Source organism: Aythya ferina (assembly GCF_964211825.1).
Source record: "Aythya ferina genome assembly, chromosome: 14".
NCBI lineage: Eukaryota > Metazoa > Chordata > Aves > Anseriformes > Anatidae > Aythya > Aythya ferina.
This window is the reverse complement of record NC_140312.1, coordinates 363,216-384,463: the sequence shown is the minus strand read 5'-3', so window position 1 is coordinate 384,463 and position 21,248 is coordinate 363,216. Positions and strand designations below refer to the sequence as shown.

The 21,248-nt window shown below is 43.0% G+C and overlaps 1 protein-coding gene across 3 annotated transcripts in view; it reads left to right on the top strand.

Moving 5' to 3' along the window:
- STK32A (serine/threonine kinase 32A) overlaps positions 1 to 18,681 on the top strand; it is a 34,402-nt gene extending 15,721 nt beyond the window's left edge. For 2 of the 3 annotated variants that reach the window (XM_084536165.1, XM_084536167.1), the window contains exons 7-13: positions 5,111 to 5,200; positions 8,816 to 8,913; positions 10,903 to 11,019; positions 13,494 to 13,619; positions 14,661 to 14,873; positions 16,521 to 16,585; positions 17,467 to 18,681. In XM_084536165.1, the coding sequence (XP_084392291.1) occupies positions 5,111 to 5,200; positions 8,816 to 8,913; positions 10,903 to 11,019; positions 13,494 to 13,619; positions 14,661 to 14,873; positions 16,521 to 16,585; positions 17,467 to 17,557 (800 nt within the window). In that variant the 3' untranslated portion in view covers positions 17,558 to 18,681. The remainder of the gene's footprint in view (positions 1 to 5,110; positions 5,201 to 8,815; positions 8,914 to 10,902; positions 11,020 to 13,493; positions 13,620 to 14,660; positions 14,874 to 16,520; positions 16,586 to 17,466) is intronic. The other variant, XM_084536166.1, reaches the window with a different exon arrangement.
- Positions 18,682 to 21,248: the final 2,567 nt, after the last annotated feature.

Below are 21,248 nucleotides of genomic sequence, written 5' to 3'. Positions count from 1 at the left end.
GCATATCACCCTGCTGCTGACTGTCACAAACATAACACACACCTGATGTGTTTGCCTCTGTCTATCTGGTCAGTGACATTCTGTAGTACCCTATCAATTTCAGCTAAGAAATTGAAGTGAGCCATAAGTAAAGGAGAATATAGGAGAAATGTCTTTCTGCACAATAAATAAAGCAGTTGTTAGAGATTTGAATCAAGTCCCAAAATGAAAAAATCTTCAGTAGATGACCACCTTCAACAGTCATTCCAAGCACAAAGTGATTTCCTCCTTTAGTGGTAAGTCTATCAATTTGGCTCAATGGCAGCACAGCTCACCTGGGAATAAAAGAATATAACAGATGGCAGTTTCCAGGAATAGTGACTAATTCCTCAGGAGGTTTGGGCCAGGTCCTTTGTCTAATAAAATTGAAGAAAAACTCAGTTATATCTCTAGTAAAATTGAGATTTTTTTTTTTTCCAGGAACCTTGTAGTGGCTTTGCACAATATTATTTCTTATTCCACTACCCAAAGGATCTCTAGAGCAGAGCTAAAATGAGTGAATTCATGCCAACACGGCAACAGGAATGTGATGGGAGCTTATGGCTGTAATAGGAGCTTAACTGCCAGGTCCCAGAGACTTAATTTGTGGCATTTGCTCTCTAACCTCAATTAAGTTACAGCACATTCTGAGAGACCCCATACTCTGCAACATTTACTATCTCTAGTTTCACATTCTTTAAAATGTTATCTAAGTTTACAGAAACCATTTTTTTTTCCTCCACAAAAGGTATTCTAGAATGGTGAAGGAATTATGTAGTAAGAGATGCTAAATTTAATATCAATTATTTGCCCTAATGCATAACAGGGCACTACATGGAAATAATATGTTATTTAGAAACTGGATGCACTTAGAGATTTTGAGCACTCAAGAAAACATGAGGCTTAGAGTTTTACCCTAAAGCTCAACATCAGAACCCAGCATTCCCCTCTTGTCTACCAGTAGCTGATGTCTCTGTTTGTCCAGTCCCCTCTGGCCTGTAATGCTGCAGTTCAGCAACGTAATGTTCAGCCTTATCACACCACGCTGAACCTTCTTCCTGAAGTCTAAAGGGCATGATTTCATATGTTCCCAATTGGGCTAGTTTAAAAAACTTGTGATTTATTTGAAGTTAATCATTTAAAGGATACATTGAGAGAAGGGGATATTTATGCTTAGAATATGAAATTCTTAATAAGTCTCTGTGATTCATATATATCAAAACAGCTCCCCACAAAGTGGAATGAGAGACAGAGATGAAAGAAAAAACAATGCAAGGACAGAGAGGACATATTCAGACAAGAAAATTATAAGTATTCCTTTTCTTTCAATTACTCCCCAGTGTTTTGATGCCCCTTCTCTTCTGGCAAGTGAAGGAAGCAAGGACCTGGGTGATTCTGTAAAGCAATGAAAGACAGTATGTGAGAGGCATGCTTATCCCACACATGGTCTTCCAGCAGTTTGTATGGTTAACCAGAGGGACCTCAAATTTTCTTTTTTCCTTCAGACTTGATCCTGACAAGCATCACAAATTTACTAAGGAAATCTATGTGTTGGTGGGACTAACAGCCTATGAGCACATGGGTGCAGAGAAAGGTCTGACCTAGATGGGGCTGTTAGCAGATTAGCCATCCTGGTGAGCACTACATGTCTTTTTCTGGTTCTGAGACAGCCTAATCATGGAACATGAAACTGCTGAAAAGCTGGATGATAAATTCATTGGCAGGGGCTGAAGGATGTGTTCATCTTTGCCAGATGCTGATATGGTGGTGGGAGTTCAGTGGCTGAGGCATGATCTTTACAATACAGGTCTCCTCTGCCCCATGTATGCCCAGCAGCAGTGCCTGGAGCTGTGCACACCAGGGCTCTGTGCAAGGCAGGAGGCTGGTGCGTGACAAAGGGGTGGTCCTTGTCCCTCAAGACATACAGCTAGACACTGACTGTGCCCCGATTTGTATGATGCGCAGCAGGCTGGTCCTGACAGAAATCTGTTCCCACTCCTAGAACATCTGTAGAGAAGCTGCACCTGTGTGCACACCTGTGCTATGAGCTGCCAGACACACGGTTTGGTTGTGCCTGCACTAGGGTACATTTTGCACCCTGACCATGGCTAATTGGGCAGAGGGATGAGGGGGGCTCCAGTGTTTTACACACTGTGCACCTATCACTGAAGAGACACAGGCAGGAGCAATGGATGCAATACAGTCTTTTTAGGTGGTATCACGAACTGTACTGTTTCCCAAATTTTCCCAGCTAGATCAGATGCTTGCAGCAGGCAAATTGGTATCACTGTTCCCACATAAAATATCTAGGCCGAATTGTAAAGATTTCCTTAAATGCTTCACAGCATCTGGAGAAAATAACAGGTGCTCACTACCAAAGCATCAACTTTTAGCCATATGAAGGTGATGTCATTTTACTTAAGAAAATTAAACAGAAGCGAATTTCTAGCTGCTGAAGCTAATGTCTGAGGAAAGCATTGTCATAGTATCTCCATCGGTAAGAGCCACTTTCATTTGTTCTCTGTGGTAAAGGAAACAACTGCAATTCAGCCACCCCCTGTTATTACAGAGGAGGGTGATGAGTCTGCAAAATTCAATAAACAACACTTCTGATGGTTTTGATAACGAGTCCAGCTCTGCCAGGAACAAACAGGTTCAGTGCCTTAAGAGAAAATGCATGAGGTCAGGAAGAAGAAAAGACTATCAGCATTTATTCAGAAGAATTAGGCTACACCAACCCACAAGGTTCAAAGAAATTCACTTCAGTGAAGTCAGCCTTGTATTGATTGCCCTTACGGCTATACATAATTTGTCTGCTCACTGATACGAGTTTAGGGAATAAGCAGCAACAAATTAAGTGCTCACAAACAAACAAACACCACCACCACCAAGTAAATGAGCAGACGAGCTAGGAGGATGTATTTCCTTTCATATCCCTGCAAATCACATCTACTCTTTTTATTTCCTTTTCAGCTTGTAAGCAGCAGTTGTGCATATTGCAGCAGTGATAACAGAAAACATTCCTACCCTATAAGGGGATATTAATGATTTCTTGTGCAAGGATCTTTTGCTTGTTGTAATATATATTTTGTTCCATTCTGAGAACATCCTCAAAGGAGGAAAAATAAGAGGTGCTTAGTACCTGGGATCAACAAAGAGCAAGTAGCTAGAAAGCCACTGCTAACCCTACTTGGAAACACTGGAAAATCCTCTCTAAATGCAAACATCATTAAAATAAGCTGACTTGTGCCAGGAGGCACAATTATGAAGGCAGAAAGCAGCATCAGTGCACCAACAGGTGTGGATAGAGTTCATCCTGCAGGATTTCTTACTAGTCCTTTTAAGAGGATGATGCTTGCTAGTTCCTGCAGAATAGGACATGTCAGGTAGTTATCTTTAGCTCAGCTTTGAAAAGGCTGAAGTTGTGCTTTAGAAAGACAGTAGTTGCTCACAATAAAACATGCTTCCCATGGAAACATTGGGAACAGGGTGCTGTGCTTTGAGCAGCCTTGATGAAGGCTGTGCAGACAAAGCATGTTGTAGAAGTCTCATGTGGTTTTGCTGCTGCGACCCATTCCACATCTTCCATTCCTCCCTTTCCTGGGCATAGGCTTAGCACTTGCTGCTCCCCTAGGTTCCAGCCATCAGCTTAGCTGGGAGCCACTTCTGAGGCAGATCCTTGCCCTGCACGAGCCAGAGTCACCAGCCTGGGATGCAGTCAGGGAGCCCCATTCTGTCCAGCAGGACACTGGGCTTCTTGAACAGAATAAGCTGATGCTTCAAGGCTGTTTTTGTTTTGTTTTTAGTTTGATTTTTGTTTTTTCTTCCTCCAAGTGGTGCCTATTTTATAACTACTATACTAAAGTTACTATATTAAAAAATAAGCATTGATAAATTTACATTTACAGACTATAAATGAGAATGTTTTTTCTCCTCTAGTTTTGTAACACTTCCTGCTTCATTTCTTTCTTCTCTCATTACACTCAGACTGCACATCTCTGTCCTTTTATGCTGGTCACCCCTCTTACGTTTGCAGCAGATAAATACCTACCTGCTGAAGTTCTCTGTGCTGGCAGATGTGTATTGCACAACGTACATAGTGCAAAGCGAGGAAGTGCTAACTGACAGAAACCCTGGACTTCTGTTTCTCATATGGGCTTTTCCACATCGTACACCAGTCCCAATTTCCCATCAAGGGCATAAATAGGTGATGTTCAAGACAACGTTGCATGGCAGTCACCATTCAGTTGTGCTACTGTGCTAGTACTTCCATGTCCTTTCACAGACCAAACCAAAACCACAGTAAGTCTCTGCCTGAAAATTACATTTTATTTTCAAGCCTGCAGTAACTGTTTCCATTATTGATGTATTAAAGGTCACTTGGTTCTATGAAGAGAAGATTACTGATTCTTAAACTACTCTGAAGTGATCACTGAAGAGATTACAAACATGGTATATAATGTCTATAAAACTGTTTTTCCTCTCTTCATCTTCCAACCACTTACAGTTTAAAACAGGTTAGAATTTGAGCCCAGAAAAAAAAAAAAAAAAAGTCTCCCAGCAGCACAGAAATGAAGCTATGAAGTTAAGGATAGAAATAAATGAGAAAGGTTGGGAAATTCCCTTTAGAATGACTTTCATCAGAAGAGACGACTTGGTAGCATATCGTTTTACACCAGCACAGAACTCATGAGATAAGAAATTGAGATATAACATAGGCTAAAAAATATCACATTCTTATTGCTCAAAAATATCAGGGATTTAAAAAAAAAAAATAAAATTGACTTTTTTTGGTAAGAAGAGGTAAGTTCCCTTTTCCCAAAATTTTGTAAAAAACAATCATTATTAGGTGACTAGTTGGAGAACTCCAATCTTTTTTGCTCTGGAGAACAAATAAAGGGAATACTTCACCTAACAAGATACATCTGTAAGCAACGTGTAAGCTGAAATACTTTCTGTAACTTCTGGCACCAGATTTATTTTTTTTCTGGAAATACCTTTCCATGGAGTATCTTACTGTAAGCTTCTGATTCAAGGCTATTTCTTGTGTAAAATTAAAGCAAATCTGCTTACACATTAACCTCTCTTTCAGGACACGTGCACATCACTGATTTCAATATTGCCACGATGCTGACTAAAGAAATGCAAGTTTCCACAATTGCCGGCACAAAGCCATATATGGGTAAGAACTGATTAAAATTACATGTTCTTGAATTGCCATCTTATGGGCCTGATTTGTCAGCTGCAGCAGGATACAACTGAAGCCCTTTGTGATGCAAGTTTGAATTCTTGTTCCTGGTATGTAACAAAAGACACACATCTGTGTGACATGAGAAACTACCCAGCTAGTGCTGCAGAGGACCCCCCCACACACCCCTATGCAGCTGGACGAGGTGTGGCAGGCACCAACTTCACACAGCTGAACAAAGCAAGCCTATTACAAACACTAATTTTAGCAGCATTTTACCGTGCTGTACAGCTTAGTTTTGATGATAAATTAAGATAGTTACATGCCTGGGATCTCAGAACATATCACAAGCAGTGCCAAGTCATGAAATAGTAGAATCATAGAATCATTCAGGTTGGAAAAGACCTTCAAGATCATCTGGTCCAACCATCACCCTACTCCCAATATCACCCACTATACCACGTCCCTAAGCACCACATCCAACCTTTCCTTGAATACCCCAGGGACAGTAACACCACCCTGGGCAACCCATTTATTTCCACAGATCTCTTTTTTTCTTTCTGTTAGGGATGAAACGCTCTTACTACCTTTGAGAAGGGAAATGAAGCACAAAGGCTTGTACTGATTTAGTGAGGGACTGAATAAAAGCTTTACACTGCTGCATCACTGACTCATAATTTGCATTTTTATATAAGCTAGCTGCTTTAAGAATTAGTTTAACCCTGTGCTTAAGAGTGGTGAGGGGATGGGAACTTGCTGTTTCCATGTGCCAGATACCAGCAGGGCAATGTGCAGGGGCTCCAGAGCACAGTGGTGAGGGACAAAGCCTCATCTGCACAAAGGAGGCACAGATGGTGCAAATGTGGCTACCACATCAGGGAGATAAATGCTGAACCTGTATTTCAGTCTTTCTGAAAACTTCTCCCATTGTCCCTCTGTTGTTAATGTGGGATTTGGCTGTTCCAAGCAAGTCCCTGCAGCCCCAACACGGCTCTGCAGGGCCATGGAGGCAGCCACCTGCGGCACATGGAGCTAGTGCTCTCACTGTGGGAGCTGGGCACCAGCCTCCAGGTCCCCACGGATCTGAGTAGCCAGGTTGGTTGTTATGGTTACAAGCCCTCCCTTTCCTCTTCTTTCTTTGATTTCTAAAAATTGCATTTTTTATGAAGCTTTTAACCTCCAGGCAATGGCATGGAACCAGTCCCAGGCAGGAAAACTGCTCTGGCAGCTGTCAGGGTGCACAAAGGGATGTCCTCTGGGGCAAGGTAGCTCTGGAGCACTCAGTCGCTCCACTGCAGTGTTGAGCCAGATGTAGGAACAGTTTTTGTGAGCAGATCAGTACGCATGCAGGGAAGAAAGACACACAGTCCTTGCTCCCTGAACAGACCTTGTTTCCCTACTACACAAAAAAATAATAAATAAATAAATTTAAAAAAAAAATCCTTCTTATTATTTTCCCCTTTAGAATAGGAGTATAGGAAACTTACTCAGGCTTGCTTACTAGTCAGACCAGTGAAGCTGGCTATTCAGGTAGTAGAAGACACGCTGGATACTTACCACACAAGCACAGCTGGTAAACATAAAGCGGAGCACTATGGACCTACCTAGGATGAATCAAGGCTGAAGCATGCAGGAAACAAACTGCAGAAAAATGTCCTGAGTGAATGCAAAAAGAGCTCTTGTACAAACACCACGCATAAAAGTCCTCATATTAGGTAAAGCATGAGTGTGACATTCCTACATGAAACAAAACCACTCAGAAGGATTTCTATACAGCTAGCACTAAATACAAAACAAAAAGCTTTCTTACAGAGTAAGACCATCTGCCAGACCTAAATATCAAGACCTCCATACAGCTACTGCAAAGCCAGATCCCTGAGGGAAGGGGAGGAACCCAGCGTTCTCCTTTTCATCAGAAGCCCCAAAGTGACCTCTCACCTTTGCATCACCTGGTGCAATCATCTTAAAAAGGAAAACATGCACAGAAGGAAATTACTGCTCCCTGGTTTCACTTTTGTTTTATTTAGAGTAGTTCTTGCCTCCCTTCTCACTCACAAAATAAAGTACAGTATTTTTTTCCCCTTCATCTCAAAAGGGAAATTTATTACCTAAGGAAGAGAGGGAGTATTTTATCCTGTGCCTCCATTCACTTTGTATTAGCATGGTAGCTTCCTCCTAAAAGGCTGTGGTACTTAGGCTTCATTCAGTTAAAATTTGCTTTTTGTCGCCAAGGGTGCAGTTGACACTATGTCTACATTTATGCTGCATATTAATGTTTCTAAAGAGCTGCTTTCGTTCACTGTGTGGGGCTGCATTTAGTTTCTACCAGATGGAAGTACTTTAAATATGAGCAAAGAGAGATGAGTGGGAAGGGAACAGCTTTCAAACATGGACATCTACTAAGCACTAGCTGAAGAGCAGAGAGGCTTTCTGAGGGAAGTGAGAAGATATTCAGTCCAATTTTATGCGTAGATTCAGAGAATCAGGGTTATTCCTTATTCTGGAGCATATTTACTATGGAGCAATGGGCAAGCACCGTGGCAGAAAAAGTCACTTACTCTTCTCTGTCTTTGAGAACAGAGGAGCATTGAGGAGATCCATGTGCTGGGGCTATAGGGATCTCAGATACCACAAGACTGGGAGCACAGCAGCATAGGAAGCACTCTGCACCAGAGCAGTGAGCGGTTTTAGTGCTTTATATGATATAGGAAATTACCTGGGTCTGGTAAATCTCCAAGTGGTTATGGGAGTTACATAAAGCATCCTGTAATCAACATAAATTGGATTGTATTTATCATTGTTGAATATTCAAGTCACACTGGTGGTGGCACACCTATTTATCAAGGCCACCCCATCATTTGCACGCATCAATTAATTCAGTTTTGCAACAGTCCATTAGGAGTAGAAATCATTCAGTCCCATTTCACGGGTAGGGAAAGTAAGGCTCAGAGGACCTGAAATGCTTGTTTGGGTTTTAACACAGCAGAAAATGTTTCATACCATGCTAATTGTACCTGTAGTTAGGCAGCAGGGTCAAGATTTCAAAGTGTGCCTGTTTCCAGGGCAGGCATATATCTGGGTTAAACCTCTGTGCTGTCAGCTGAGTCAGATGCCATCTCTGTCCTGAAGCACGGTGTTGAGAGCAAAGCAGGTCACAGGATCAGCAGGTGTTCGCATCCAGCTACAGGAAGCAGCAGCAATGTGCCGCACAGCCCTTGTCATGGTGCAGGGTCGGGTGGTTTGCAGGTGGGTGCTTGGTCTCCTCTGGTCTTGGTTCCTCAGTATTGCAACGTTCTGCACGGCAAGACTGAGACAGCCGTTGTGAAGCCTGACAAAGACCAAACAATGAACTGATGCAAGGAAGCCATGCTTAAATTTGTGCACCCCCTCGGTATTTTGGTAAAGGGCCAATCTACCAGTCACATACCATTGTTTTGAAGAAAAACACAGAAGTGATCAGCAATGTGGTAATGGGTAATATGCTAATTTATGTCTTACGCAGCATAGCAGGGATGCTCTCTGTGTCACTGGACGAGGTGTTCATTCTGTGCTGCTGATTTCCACTCTAGATTGCAGCAAGGCAAATGATCTCTTTTCTGTATTTCACAGCACCTGAAATGTTTAACTCCACAAAACCTACCGGCTATTCCTTCGCTGTGGACTGGTGGTCACTAGGAATCACTGCCTATGAGCTGCTCAGAGCCCGGGTATGGCGCACATGGCTGCTGTTGCTGTCTGTCCTCTCTTTCCTTAAGGCACTCTCTTGGGAAGGTTAATACCTTATAACAGGGATGAAAGTTCCAAGCTAAATTCAATGCTTTAAAGTTTATTACAGTATAGGCAGCAGAAACAAAATCTTCATCAGAGCTTTTGTGATCACAGCTAAGAGCTCAGAGAGAAAAACACTGCAATACAGAATAACTCATTGTGACAGTTCCTCACAGTGTCCAAGGACTTCTCAGTTGGCACAGACTATTCAAGGAAAGTGGATCCATCTGATTAACTAGTGAGAAATCCTTAAGTTTGGTCTGTAATATAGTTGACTCTGAACTCCCATCCTGCAAGAAAAATAAATAAATAAATAAATAAATAAATAAAAATTAAAATAAGATAAATAATAATAATAATAATAATAATAATAATAATAATAATAATAATAATAATAATCTTGTTGCTTTTGCGATAAGACTGAGCAGTTTTAGCAAAAGCAAACCACAACATGTAAATTATTAATTAGGTACAATTCATGCCTGTTGTGTCAATGTTCTGCTTCTAACCTAGGTAAGGTTGGTGGCCTGGTAGACAAATGATGAGATCACTGTTTTGGAACTGTTGTGTAAAAAGCTGAATAAATTTTTTTAAATTATATTCTTCTAAGCAAAAGGTGGTTTAAAATCTTGAGAGGCTAGAAGACTTCTTTCAGTAAGAGCAAACACTTTTTAAAGATACCCTACAATCAATCTTTGCAGAAAGACTAAAAATATATGTGATAAATATAAAGAACAGATTGTGAGTGATCAAGTTAGTACACATTAAGAGGACACTTTTGTCTGAACTGTTGAGTAACTCTAAAAATGTTAATATAATATGTGAATTTTCTATTTGTAAATTTAAACAAATTGTAGTAAATTTAAACAAATTGTAGGACTGTTCATCACATTGATTTTTGACTTGATGGCATTATTTCCAAAGATAGAAGTAGAAATGCTGTTAAGTATTCTAGTACTCACAGCCATAATAAAAGGTATCTTCAGTGGTGGTTACTGTATTGGAAGTGAAAGGAGACCTTGAGGTCCATCTAGTGTCTGCATGTGTTAAGCACAATGCACCTGATTTCATCTCACAGTTTGTAGCTATTATTTTAAATGCATTTTTGACAGCATTCCTCTCCCTCTCCCTACCCTCCCTCCCCCCACCCAAATACTGTAAAAATCTGGGAATTAAAAATCTTCCCAAACAGCAGCACCCTTTCATTGCACATTGTCTTTTTAAGCAAGACAGAAGTGTTGCTGTAGGTAGGAGCTAAACATGGAGGTGACCTGGGCCACCTGTGTGCTAGCACTAGTTGCATCCTGCCCAGTTCAGATTCAGCTCCCTGAGTGTTCCACTGCCTCCAGGCAGCCCGACTCTGTCCCTGCCCACGTGTGTAACAAAGCAGTCCTGAGGGACAGCTCAGGCTGCTGCCCGCTGTGCCGCTGTATTGCAGGTCATTCTGCAGCCTCATGTAATACCTGGGGCTTGTGGCCTCTCTTGGGGCAGTATTTCTTCATATGATCTGGTAGTTGGGAGAAATCCTGCTTCTTTTTACTTGTGTTGTATCCAACGTGAATGAAGAGCTGAAAACAGAAGAGCATTTTACAGGAATATTGGGAATGCTTTAATGGCAGCACTATATTTTAATCCTTTTTCATAGTCCTTCAAGATACAAATGTTGACAAGGCCAAGTAAACAAAAGCTGGTTAATGACTCTAATTTTTGTTTTGCCTCCTATCTGTCACACTGTTTAAACATCTAGTTATTATTATTATTGTTCTTCCTGACATTATTATTTTGTTTATTACAGTGAGAGATTTTCAGTGGGGAGCTGGGAAATGTGCAAAGAGATTTTGTTTGGAGCTACCTTGTTCTAAAAAGATTTCCAAATGAGGTGGAAAAGGAGATGCATTAAAATGCTTTCCTTGTTGCATTTTTCACAGAGGCCATATCATATTCGCTCCAACACTTCCACAAATGAAATGGCTCACGTGTTCAAGACAGCTACAGTAATGTACCCTGCTGCCTGGTCCAAGGAAATGGTGACACTAATCAAAAAGGTAAGGGCAGCTGTGGAAGCAGACAGCTTAGGAGCATGGATGTTTTATAGCTGGAAGCCTGCTGGAATGAGTTAAGACTTTCCACTGGGCACTCTGGCCTTTGTACTAAATTGTGGGGATTCATTACAAACTGCATCCAGACCCAGTGTCGGTGACTTTCAGATGGTACTATATGATAAATATTGACTTTTTTAATATTATAGACACACTAATGTAATAATCAACTAACAGTACTGCTTCCTGGACTAATGGTGATGGAGTTTGTGTTGGCAACTGTGGCTGCTGCTAATGCATCTCTCCTAAGGACATAGGCAGTCTTCATTTCCAAAGGTTCTTCTATAACTTTGTCAGAATTATACTAGAACTTAGAAGTAGATGCTGATATATATGTACACAAATTCGGCCCCCCAAAAATGCATAAAATTTTTGAATTATGAAAAAACATTCTTGCTAATAATGAAAAGATTTGCAAGAAGTGCAGGTAGTATTGAAATCCGTTGATGTCATGAAGTTTATGTACCACTGTAATTAGTTATTAATAAACTATTATCAAAATTGCTTCAAAATCATTACTGGAATCATTTTGAAGCTGAAAATAATGTTTGTAGTGAAACTGTATCTTCAATAAGCAAAACTATTGTTTCTCAGTATCAGACACTGTATGCATACAATGGCAGCAAAGCTGAAATACTGACCTCTGCTTAACAGTACTAGCTGAAAATTTTTGGAAAATGTATGAATAAATTTTCTAATTTTCATATAAGTCTAAGCAATAAAATAGTACTTAACTTACCATGTTTTGTTCCAAATAGTATAGAGAAGTGTTATTTTGTCCTCTCTAATGAAACGCTCTCAAACTCTTTTAATGGAAACAAGACATTAATTCCTTGCTGAGACAGTAACGCAGCATATTTCCAAGACAGAAATTGAAGAATATCTCAATATACTTAAAATTATATGGAGCTGCAATTTCATTAAGCCTAACAGCAATATAGGTATATTTACTGCAGATGTCCTTTGTGTTGATATTCATTTTTATGTTAGAGGTTTTTCCCTTGGACCACAACATGCTGCAAGCCATACAGACTCCCTTGTGAATAAATAATGCAATGTCACAATTTAAATTTTCAAGTGTCCTTTGCATCTGCTCTGACATCCATAGGTATTATAAATGAAGCCAACTAGGGTATTTTCCTGGCTGAAGCATCTCCTGTGAAATTTTGTATGTATTAAGGTTCAAAGCAAAATATCATTCCTAGCAGACCTGCATCACTCATGTTAGTACTTAAACACTGAGTTCCATCGGGAGGAAATGGACTGTGAGTGATGTTATTGTTTGGTCTGTATATACCACACACTCTGCATAGCTTTTGCCTCCCACAGCTCAGCTGCAGGCACTAACATGGGATGGAGACTCAAAGGGGTCCGGAAGGTGCAGATTGTCTGTTTTTCCTGCATGCTGCACACAGTCATCAGTTTATGCAATGCTGAATCCTCAATTTTTAAGACAATACTCAATCATTTCCTTCCACACAAGCAATTCCTACAGCACTGTCGAAAAAGAATAAAAATAAAAATCAGAAAATAAGCAGTGTGAATCCATTATTTCACAATGGAGTGATGCATATTAATATTCCATGATTAGAGTTAGAAAACAGGAATGCTTTACTGATATGCTATTAAAATTGGAAAGCAGAAGCAAGAGTTCCCCATTCTGTAACAAATGCTTTTTCTTTTAACCTTGGGCAAATTGTTTAAAGTCACTGTGCCACCTCAGCTCCTCCTCCTAAAATGGTGATAAAAGTTGTTAATAAAAATGAGAATAAATAGAATTAAAGATTGTGAGCGACTTGTATATTCTGGTGAAGGTTGAGACAGCCATTGAAAACACCCAGTATTAATGCAGCATTGTTAATTGAGCTATATTTCCTGGAGCTTTATTCAGCAGAGCCTTTACCATTGTCTTTGGCAGATGAGTAACATTTGAATAGCTTCAGTTTGCTTGCTTGCCCCAATTATCTGTAGCTTATGTGTTTAACAGTTTTAGCAATCACCCCCTTCGCAGAGGTGACTTGCACTTGTTTGGTTGCTGGTGCCAATCTCCTGGTTGTATGGAGTAAACTGACGGTCTAACCCAAATGGCAGACCTACCCAGGCCTCAAGCTTGTCCTCAGGTACAAATGACAATGATGTTCTTGAGCACCTCCTTGCCTTTGTAACATGCTGTTGCCACTGCACTTCCCTGGGTACCTGAACAGAGTGCAGGGGCAGTAACTAGCTAGCAAAGGCAAAACTGGTACATTTGTGAAAAAGCAGGTATGGACGCACATATACTCAAAAATCTGATCATTATTTCCCTTCTCTAGCTCTTTACCCAGTGTAACTTCACCAAAGACATGTTTGTATGTACCTAATCTTTCATTTCATGTTTTGGGGTCTCATTCTAACCTCTTGCATTTCACTCTTCACTGCAGTTGCTCGAGACAAATCCTGATAAGCGTTTTTCTCAGCTGAAAGATATCCAGGACTTTCCATATCTGTCAGATGTAAACTGGGATGCTGTTCTCCAGAAAAGGATAATGCCAGAATTCATTCCCACAGTAAGGCCATTTTAAGTTTGAAATGTTCTTAATGAGTCAAAGTTCCTGTAACACGCTGCCCTTGCACCTTGCATCAAATCAGAGTGGGAACACAAAAACATCAGATGTCCTAAGGTAAAGGGGAAAAGAGGCAAGTGCAGAATTTTCACTTTCCTGTGGATGTAATAAAGACTAATGGGGGGTAACTATAAAGTATGGGTGCCCCAAACATGATCTGCTCAGTTTATAATATTATCAGAATTTCTGGTTACAGACTTGGTTTTACATGCCCATGAGCACCCTTGACATGTCAGATCAAATACATGATGCTATTTCTTGTGAGACATCCTGCACCGAACCATTTTTCTTAGCAGCCCTGTTTAGAACCAGCTCTCCAAATGCAAAAATTAAAATTAAAATTAAAATTAAAATTAATAATAATAATAATAATAATAATAATAATGATGAGCAGACATAGACTCATTATGAGCCTGGAAATCACCAGTCATTATATGATAATTGTTTCTTCCTGTAATGACTCTCCCTAACAAGCCCATTGTTCATAGTAAAAGAACAAATACAGTAGATTAGTGTTTCTGATCCTTTTTTAATTGGATTTAAGCAGCACAAAAGTAACATAACCCTTTTTGAAAATAATCCAAGCATTGTTCTGTGCAGAGTAGCTCCAACTGGTTTTCACTTGGAGCCAAACAAAAGAAAGACTAAACTATGAATATTTATCTGCTTTTTTCCCCTCAGTCAGTGGTTTTCTCTGTGGTGCTTGTACATGTATTGCTTTAAAACCCTTTTTACAAGACCTTGTACACCTTCCCGAGAGAGGCACAGCCCAGCCAAGAAACACAGTTCTCACTGTCACTTTGAAGCAGCCAATGGGTTGAATGTAAGTAGTAAGCACAAAGGGAGCAAGTGTTCTTTCAAATGATGCAAACACACCTTGACAATGTTCCACTGGCTGAGGAAACTGATAAAACATGTAAGATGTACAGCAGGTGTTTTGGCTATGTGTGCAATTGTAATTAATTCATTTTTTACAAAATTCAGTTCCCAGATGCATTCCAATTTATGAGAGAGAGTCTCTTCAAGACAGGCACTAGTCACTTCAGGCCACCTTTCTCTCCCCTCCAGAAAGGCAGACTGAACTGTGACCCAACCTTTGAACTTGAAGAAATGATCCTAGAATCCAAACCTCTTCATAAGAAAAAAAAGCGCTTGGCTAAAAAGGAAAAAGACACCAGCAAAAGCAATTCCTCACAGGTGAGAGCAAGCAGGTATATGCACATGGTTGAGAAGTCTCATTTTCCATGAAAGCTGACTATTGCTTAGCAAGACCACAGCAAACTGTTTAAACAGACTATGTTTATTCCTTCAGGCAATTTTTTCTTGCAAGAGTTTCCTGCATTCCTTACCCAGATGTACTCCTCAGAATGGTACAGCAGGACCAACACACACTATTGCTTTTCTAAAATCTCCAGTTAGGTGTGTGTGTTATGGGGTGGGAGGTGGGGGGTATGGTAGCCTGTAAATGTTGAAGTTAGGTCTATCTAAGTTGCAAAACACTCCAGAGACACTGCACAGTTTTTGTGGTGCTGGAGAGATTCTTCTGGGTAGAAATTTGTTCTTTTGCTCACTTCAGTTCCGTCTTAGGTGCTGCAAAAACATAAAACATATCCAGGACCATAAGCAACCCAGAAAGAGGTAGTGCTTTGAATACACAAACTGCTATCAGTGAGCTTAGCAAAGTCCTGGGTTTGAAATATTCTGCTAGTCAGGAAGTGGTGTCAAAACTCTTACTGGCTTCAATAATGCCAGAATTTCCTGTCTAGATCATGAAGATTGCTTTGGCTTTTTTTTTTTTTTTTTTTTAAAAAAAAAAAAGCTTCATTCTTCTTTGTCCCTTTAATTATATGGTACTGAGATTTTCTTTAATACAGTTATGAAAAGGTAAGATGCATTTTTGACCACCTTATATATTTTACCAAACCCCCAGTCATAGTTTTTTCAAATGCAAAACTGATTCTTTTTTATTTGTTACCAGTGGAAGCAAACATCCTTTAAAGCAACTGTTCTTCTGCTGCTGGAGTTGGCAGGGTGGCCAGAGCACTGTCCAAAGGCAAGTTGCTCTGTGCAGGGAGCAGACCTCAGAGAGTGGGTCGGTCTGGTTTCATGAAGCCAGGATGAATTGTGAACATTTATTCAAGAATGAATAGGCGAGAACATGTTTAAAGGTGACTTAACTTGGAAATGTGTTTATCTGCAAAAAGGAGCCTTGTTGATCAAAGCACCCCAGCATTAAAAATCAACTGGGAACTCAGGACTTGACCCTGCATAAAGTTTGGCTTTATGTTTGGCTTTATGCAGTGTGCCATGTGTGTCATGTGCCCAGTGTGCCACGCCCTCCCTTGGCACTGGAGCCTTGTGCTTATTTGCCTTTCCAATAGTAAGAGCTTGGATAACTTGCTGTGTTGAGTCAAGATCTGTATGCCTGTTTAGGAGTACAGCTCTCTACACAGTTAACATAAGCAGCCAGAATCTGAATGGTTGCTTTAATGTAGACCTTCCACAAAACAGAGCATGAAATAGCTCGTGAGCTGCTGCCTCCCTCCTGCATTGTGCAGGAAATCTTGGGTACACTTCACTGTTTTAGGATTTTGCAGCCTGAGTTTTTTCTGCAATAGAATAGTCCCTGTGGGTATACAATGTATAATTTGGAGCATGTATACCTACTGAGTTCTGTGTGAGGAGAGCTGTAATTCCATTCTCCCAACTGCAGTGCTGGAGATGCTCGGTACCTAAAGATGTCTCTGTATACCCTTGAAGCTGCCCTTGTGAAATCTTTTTGTGTCGACTGTGAATTTATTTTGTTATTCCTCATCCTTTTATTTTTCTATTCAAACGTGAAAGGCCTACCATCTTCAAAAGCACCTAGAGATGCTCCAGAGGGACTTCATTGTTTTCAACAGAGAAAAGTAAGTATTGATAATTAGGCAGTGAAACAGATGCTGGCACAATGACAAAGACTTTGGCAGACTCGGGTTTTGGGCCACCTCAGCAAACTGCAGACTGGGTTTTAGCAGCTTACTGAGGAAACTGTTGAGAAAAACAGACACTGGTGAAAGCAGCTTCAGCTGTTGGCTGCCAGGGACTGAAGAGGTGTTCTCATTCATGAGGAGGCAGCCAGGCCCATGGCCACAACCTGTGCTCATGGCCTGGCTTGCGGGGGCTGTTACTGGTAGTCCTGCAGTCAGCTCCCATCTCTAGTGGTACTACCAGTCCTGCCTCCAGACCACAGAGCTGCAGAGGGTAGGACCAGAAGCTGGTGGTAGAGCCCAGTGCCAGGCACATTCCTGGGCCAGGCGCTCTAGAGCGGTCGCTGCCTCCCGCTCCCCCACACCGTGCTGCAGCTGCAGCCAGGTACCCTGCGCACACCCCTGCCAGCGTGGAAACTTCACGTCTTTGTGTGGACGTCAGCCCCCGGGGCTGTGGCAGGGGTGCTGCCTCTGCAGGGAGGTGCAAGCCCAGGCCTCGGTGTCCACAGCAAAGACTTTCTTCCTCTTCCACCACTTTGCTGCTCCTGTCCTCAGTCCTCAGTGCCCCCACCCTGCATGCTGTCCTGCCACCAGGAGTGGGGTGGGGAGGGGCAGGGACAGGGAGGCAGGCTTGGTTGTAGCATGGCCAGGCTGTTCCCAAGCCCATAATGGACCTGCTGAAGTTCGGGTCTTTTCCATGGGTGGGCAGCCATCATCCTCCAGCAGCAGCCTGCACAGGAGGGCACTGGGCTGGTGCGGGAGCAGACAGCTCACAGGCAGTGCCAGACCCTCCTGCAGCTTAACCTTCTGTTCTGCCCTAGGGTGCAACACCAGCACAACAAAACCCAGGAGCATGCAGCACTGGCGAATTGCAGAGGCATGCACAAGGATGGCCAGAACAACAACCTCTGAGCACAATGACCCTGATAGTGCTACACAGCCCCACCGTGCCTCCTCCCACCCTCCCGCAGACCTGGGTGTGGAGGAGGCCCTGTGGAATGCCCTAACAGTTTGCCACCAGCGATTAGAATCAGAGCCCATTATTTTGCCTTTCTTGGTGGCAGGAATGTGACTGAGCCACTCAGCACTCTTCCCTTTGGGCTTGGCTAGCCAGTATTGCAGCCTTGGGCCTGAGTGCCAGGTGACTGCCAGCAGGAGCAGAAGGGATGGGAGTGCACCCTTAGTAGAGCTGTTACTGCCAGCTTCATCCTGGTGGGAGTTGAATCTGTGGGTCCTGCCTCTTCAGGAGCCAGGATTCCTGCATGGGGTCTCAGCTTAATGCTCTAGGTGGAAGAGGCAGCTCTGAGCTGCAGGGTCTCCACCAGCACAGGTGGAAGATGGCCTTTGCTTGCAGAGGTCTCCTGCAAACATCCTCTAAGTCTGGTTGTGGAGGGCTGGAGGTGGTGACCAACTGCTTCCCTATCTGGGTGGAGGCAGCAAATGTTTCCCATGAAGCCGCCCTCTCACCATGCTGTTTCCTGGCCCAATTCACACAGAGCTGGGCCAGCCTGGTGGGTGATCAGTGCACACAGACAGATTAGGTAGTGACAAGGTAACAACCAAGTATGGCAAATAAGCAGCATCCAGAAGCTTTTCCAGGTCATCCTGAAAAATTCATTCACCATCACATTAAACTGCTGCAGCTCTCTGAATCTGATGGGGTTGTGGCTTCCAACATCAGAGGTAAATTTGAATATGTAGTTTTCATCTCTCTACAGTTGATTTTATACTTGATTTAAGCAGCTATTCTTTGAAGTAAAAGCTGTGCCCTTGGTGCAGCCTTTGCCAAGACTGTGATTAGCCAAAGCATCTCTATTATGGTAATGCGGGGAATGATGCTATTACTTAAATGCTTTGGCAGACCCAACTTTTCACCTTGTTATTCAATATTTTTCCTAATCTCAGCAATATAATGAATGCGTGATGAACTGTGTGCCTCCCATTTGCCCAGAGGTGTTCTTGTATCCCCTGTGCCTTCCTGTCTTTCTCTCTCTGTTTAAATCTGATTAACTGAATAAAAACAACAGCAAATGAAAGGTTCCTTCCCAGATAATCAAAAGCCAATGTTACGTCTGAGGTCACTTGCATTGCAAGGCAGAGTGGATGTTCCTCCTGCCTAGTACCATCTAGGACTTCACTGGACTCTCAGTTTAAATCTTTTCTCCCAGATGAAGACTCCCTCTGCATCTCGAGCTGTGGATTTTGGGAAATGTGTGGCTTAAGCATGTGCACAAGCAAGCCGTAATCCCAGTGACTACTGGGAGAGGAGCGCCTCCATTCCTCTTGAGCATGCAGCAGCCACACATTCCCTATGCAGACCAGACCATGAGCCCTCTGTGGGTCACATCAGGCCTGCCCTCCCAACCAGGAATGGCTGGGGGGATGCAGATCTCTGGGGCAGCCTGGTGTGGCTGCAGCAGGGCTGTGTGCAATCCCATGTAGGCTGCCGGGGGGAATGGGCTCTCTGGGCAGTCTGGCGTGTGGTGCAGGGTGCTGGGGACCCTGCCCTGCTTCCTCTGTGCTAAGGCAGCCCCAGTGTCAGCCTCCATACTGCCACCCTCACAGCTCTATCCCCCACAGGACAGCTTCTCTGCTTCTCCTACCCACCTGGCCTCTCTTGCAGTAATTTGTAACATAGACTTAGGTGGCATCAGCAGCAGCTGTGGGCTCTGACATCTTTGTTAACAGGCAGGTATCGGGGGGATGCCGGCACAGCCATGCCAGCAGCTCCCTGGACTTGAAGGGGCCTGCTCTGGCCTGCACTGAGCACCCTTCTGGTGTGGTGCCATGGCGATGTGCACAGTAACGACAAGCAGCCCCGCAGCTTTAGGGGACTGTAGCAGTTTGCTGCTGTCACATGAGGGTGCACTGGCAAGGTGCAGCCGCTTCTGGGTGAAAGCTGCAGGGACCGAGGGCTGCAGCACTCTCTGCAGTGAGCCTGTTTCCTGGGCGCAGCTGGCCAGAGTCCCCTGGGTGACTGCACCAGTTTACTGAGGTGTCATCACCTTCACCCACATGCTGTGCCCGTTGGTTTGCTTTATTTGCTGGGGTCAGGCTCTTGGCATAGCTGCAGCATGGCATGTGGACAGGGCTGGGGGTGCAGCGGTGTCACTATATGCTGCTAGGATGGAAACAAACAAATGGGAAAAATTACCCTTTTCTGTCCAGGGAGCTGCAAAACAAGCAGAATTAGTTCACCAGTAAGTTGGTTCTTTGCCCAGTACTAAACAGAGTCTGGGAGGGCTCAGTTAAGTCTGGTTGTGGCAACAGCTCTACCTGTCACCTCAGAGCACACAGCTACAGTCACCTCACCCTGGTGCTGCAGCAGAGAGGCTTATACACCACAGACCCAGACAAGGAAACTGCTGCTCCTGACTGGGGCAAACAGCTATTGCTGCATCAGTACTGGTGTACTCTCTGACCAAAAACTAACAAACAAAAAAAAAAACAACAACACACCAGCCAAACCTCCTCAAACAGTTAAGAGAGAACATTGCATCTTTAAAAATTCCCCACAGACCTCTAAAACAATCTCTACTCTCAGAGGCACAGCCTCAGCTTAATCACTACCAGGCAACAGGGAAATATCTTAAATTATTTGATGGCAGAGGTTCACAAAACTTCCAAGTATGAACAGTCTTCCCCACCCCGGCTCAACTCTTCTGGCATGGCCCCTTAAGGACTGCTGCACAGATAACTTGTCCTGTCTGAGTTGCAGGCACGTAAAAATAAATATTTCGGGGTCAAATACTTGACCCCCCCAAAAAAGTGTATTTATTTAGCACTGCCTAAATTGACACTTATTTTTTGTAATATTTAAAAAAACAACCAAGTTTTTTTGAATGCCTTGCAAGCTTTAGAAGGTTGTGACCCTTGGTTTGACAAACACCACTTCATAGAAGGGAAGCATTTAACTCACAGGTGCCCACAGCCTCCAGACCAGCCACAGCAGGGAAGATCTGAACACGGTGATGTGCAGAGCTGGTCCATGTCACTGCACAAGTGACAGGCACAGCCCACAATGGCCAGGTCAGGCTGCAGCCAGAGACTACATGGACAAACTGAATAAACCTTCATCAGCACTTGCACCAAGCTGTTTTGCTGATACCTTTGCTTTTGCCCAAGAAGCCAGATGGTCGCAACACCTACACTAGTCCCCAACACCTATACCTACAGAGATTCCCTCTGGCCATGCAGCTCCCTCAGCTCAAACAGCCCAAATCTGCTCCAGGAGCCCTACACCCACCCACCCATGGAACACAGCTTCCCCTGTCCCTACTCTCCCAAGGGCCAGGCAAGCAGATGCAGCCTGGAGATGAAAAAAAGCCAGCCAGAAAGACATACTGTTTGAAGGAACAGTTGTTTTTTTCTTTTCTTTTTTTTTAATAAAGTGTACAAAGTCATGAAATACCTTACATGAGGCACTGTGACAGCTGTTACAGAGAGATTTGAGCTCCCCCGTGGGCTTCATGGTGAAACACCAACAAGATCTGGGTGAAAACGACAGACCCCTGGTCCTGCCCAGCCAGTGCCCATGACGGTCCTCCCCACCTTCGCACACCACGGCATCCCACAAGCGTTCAACACAAACAACGGACTCTGA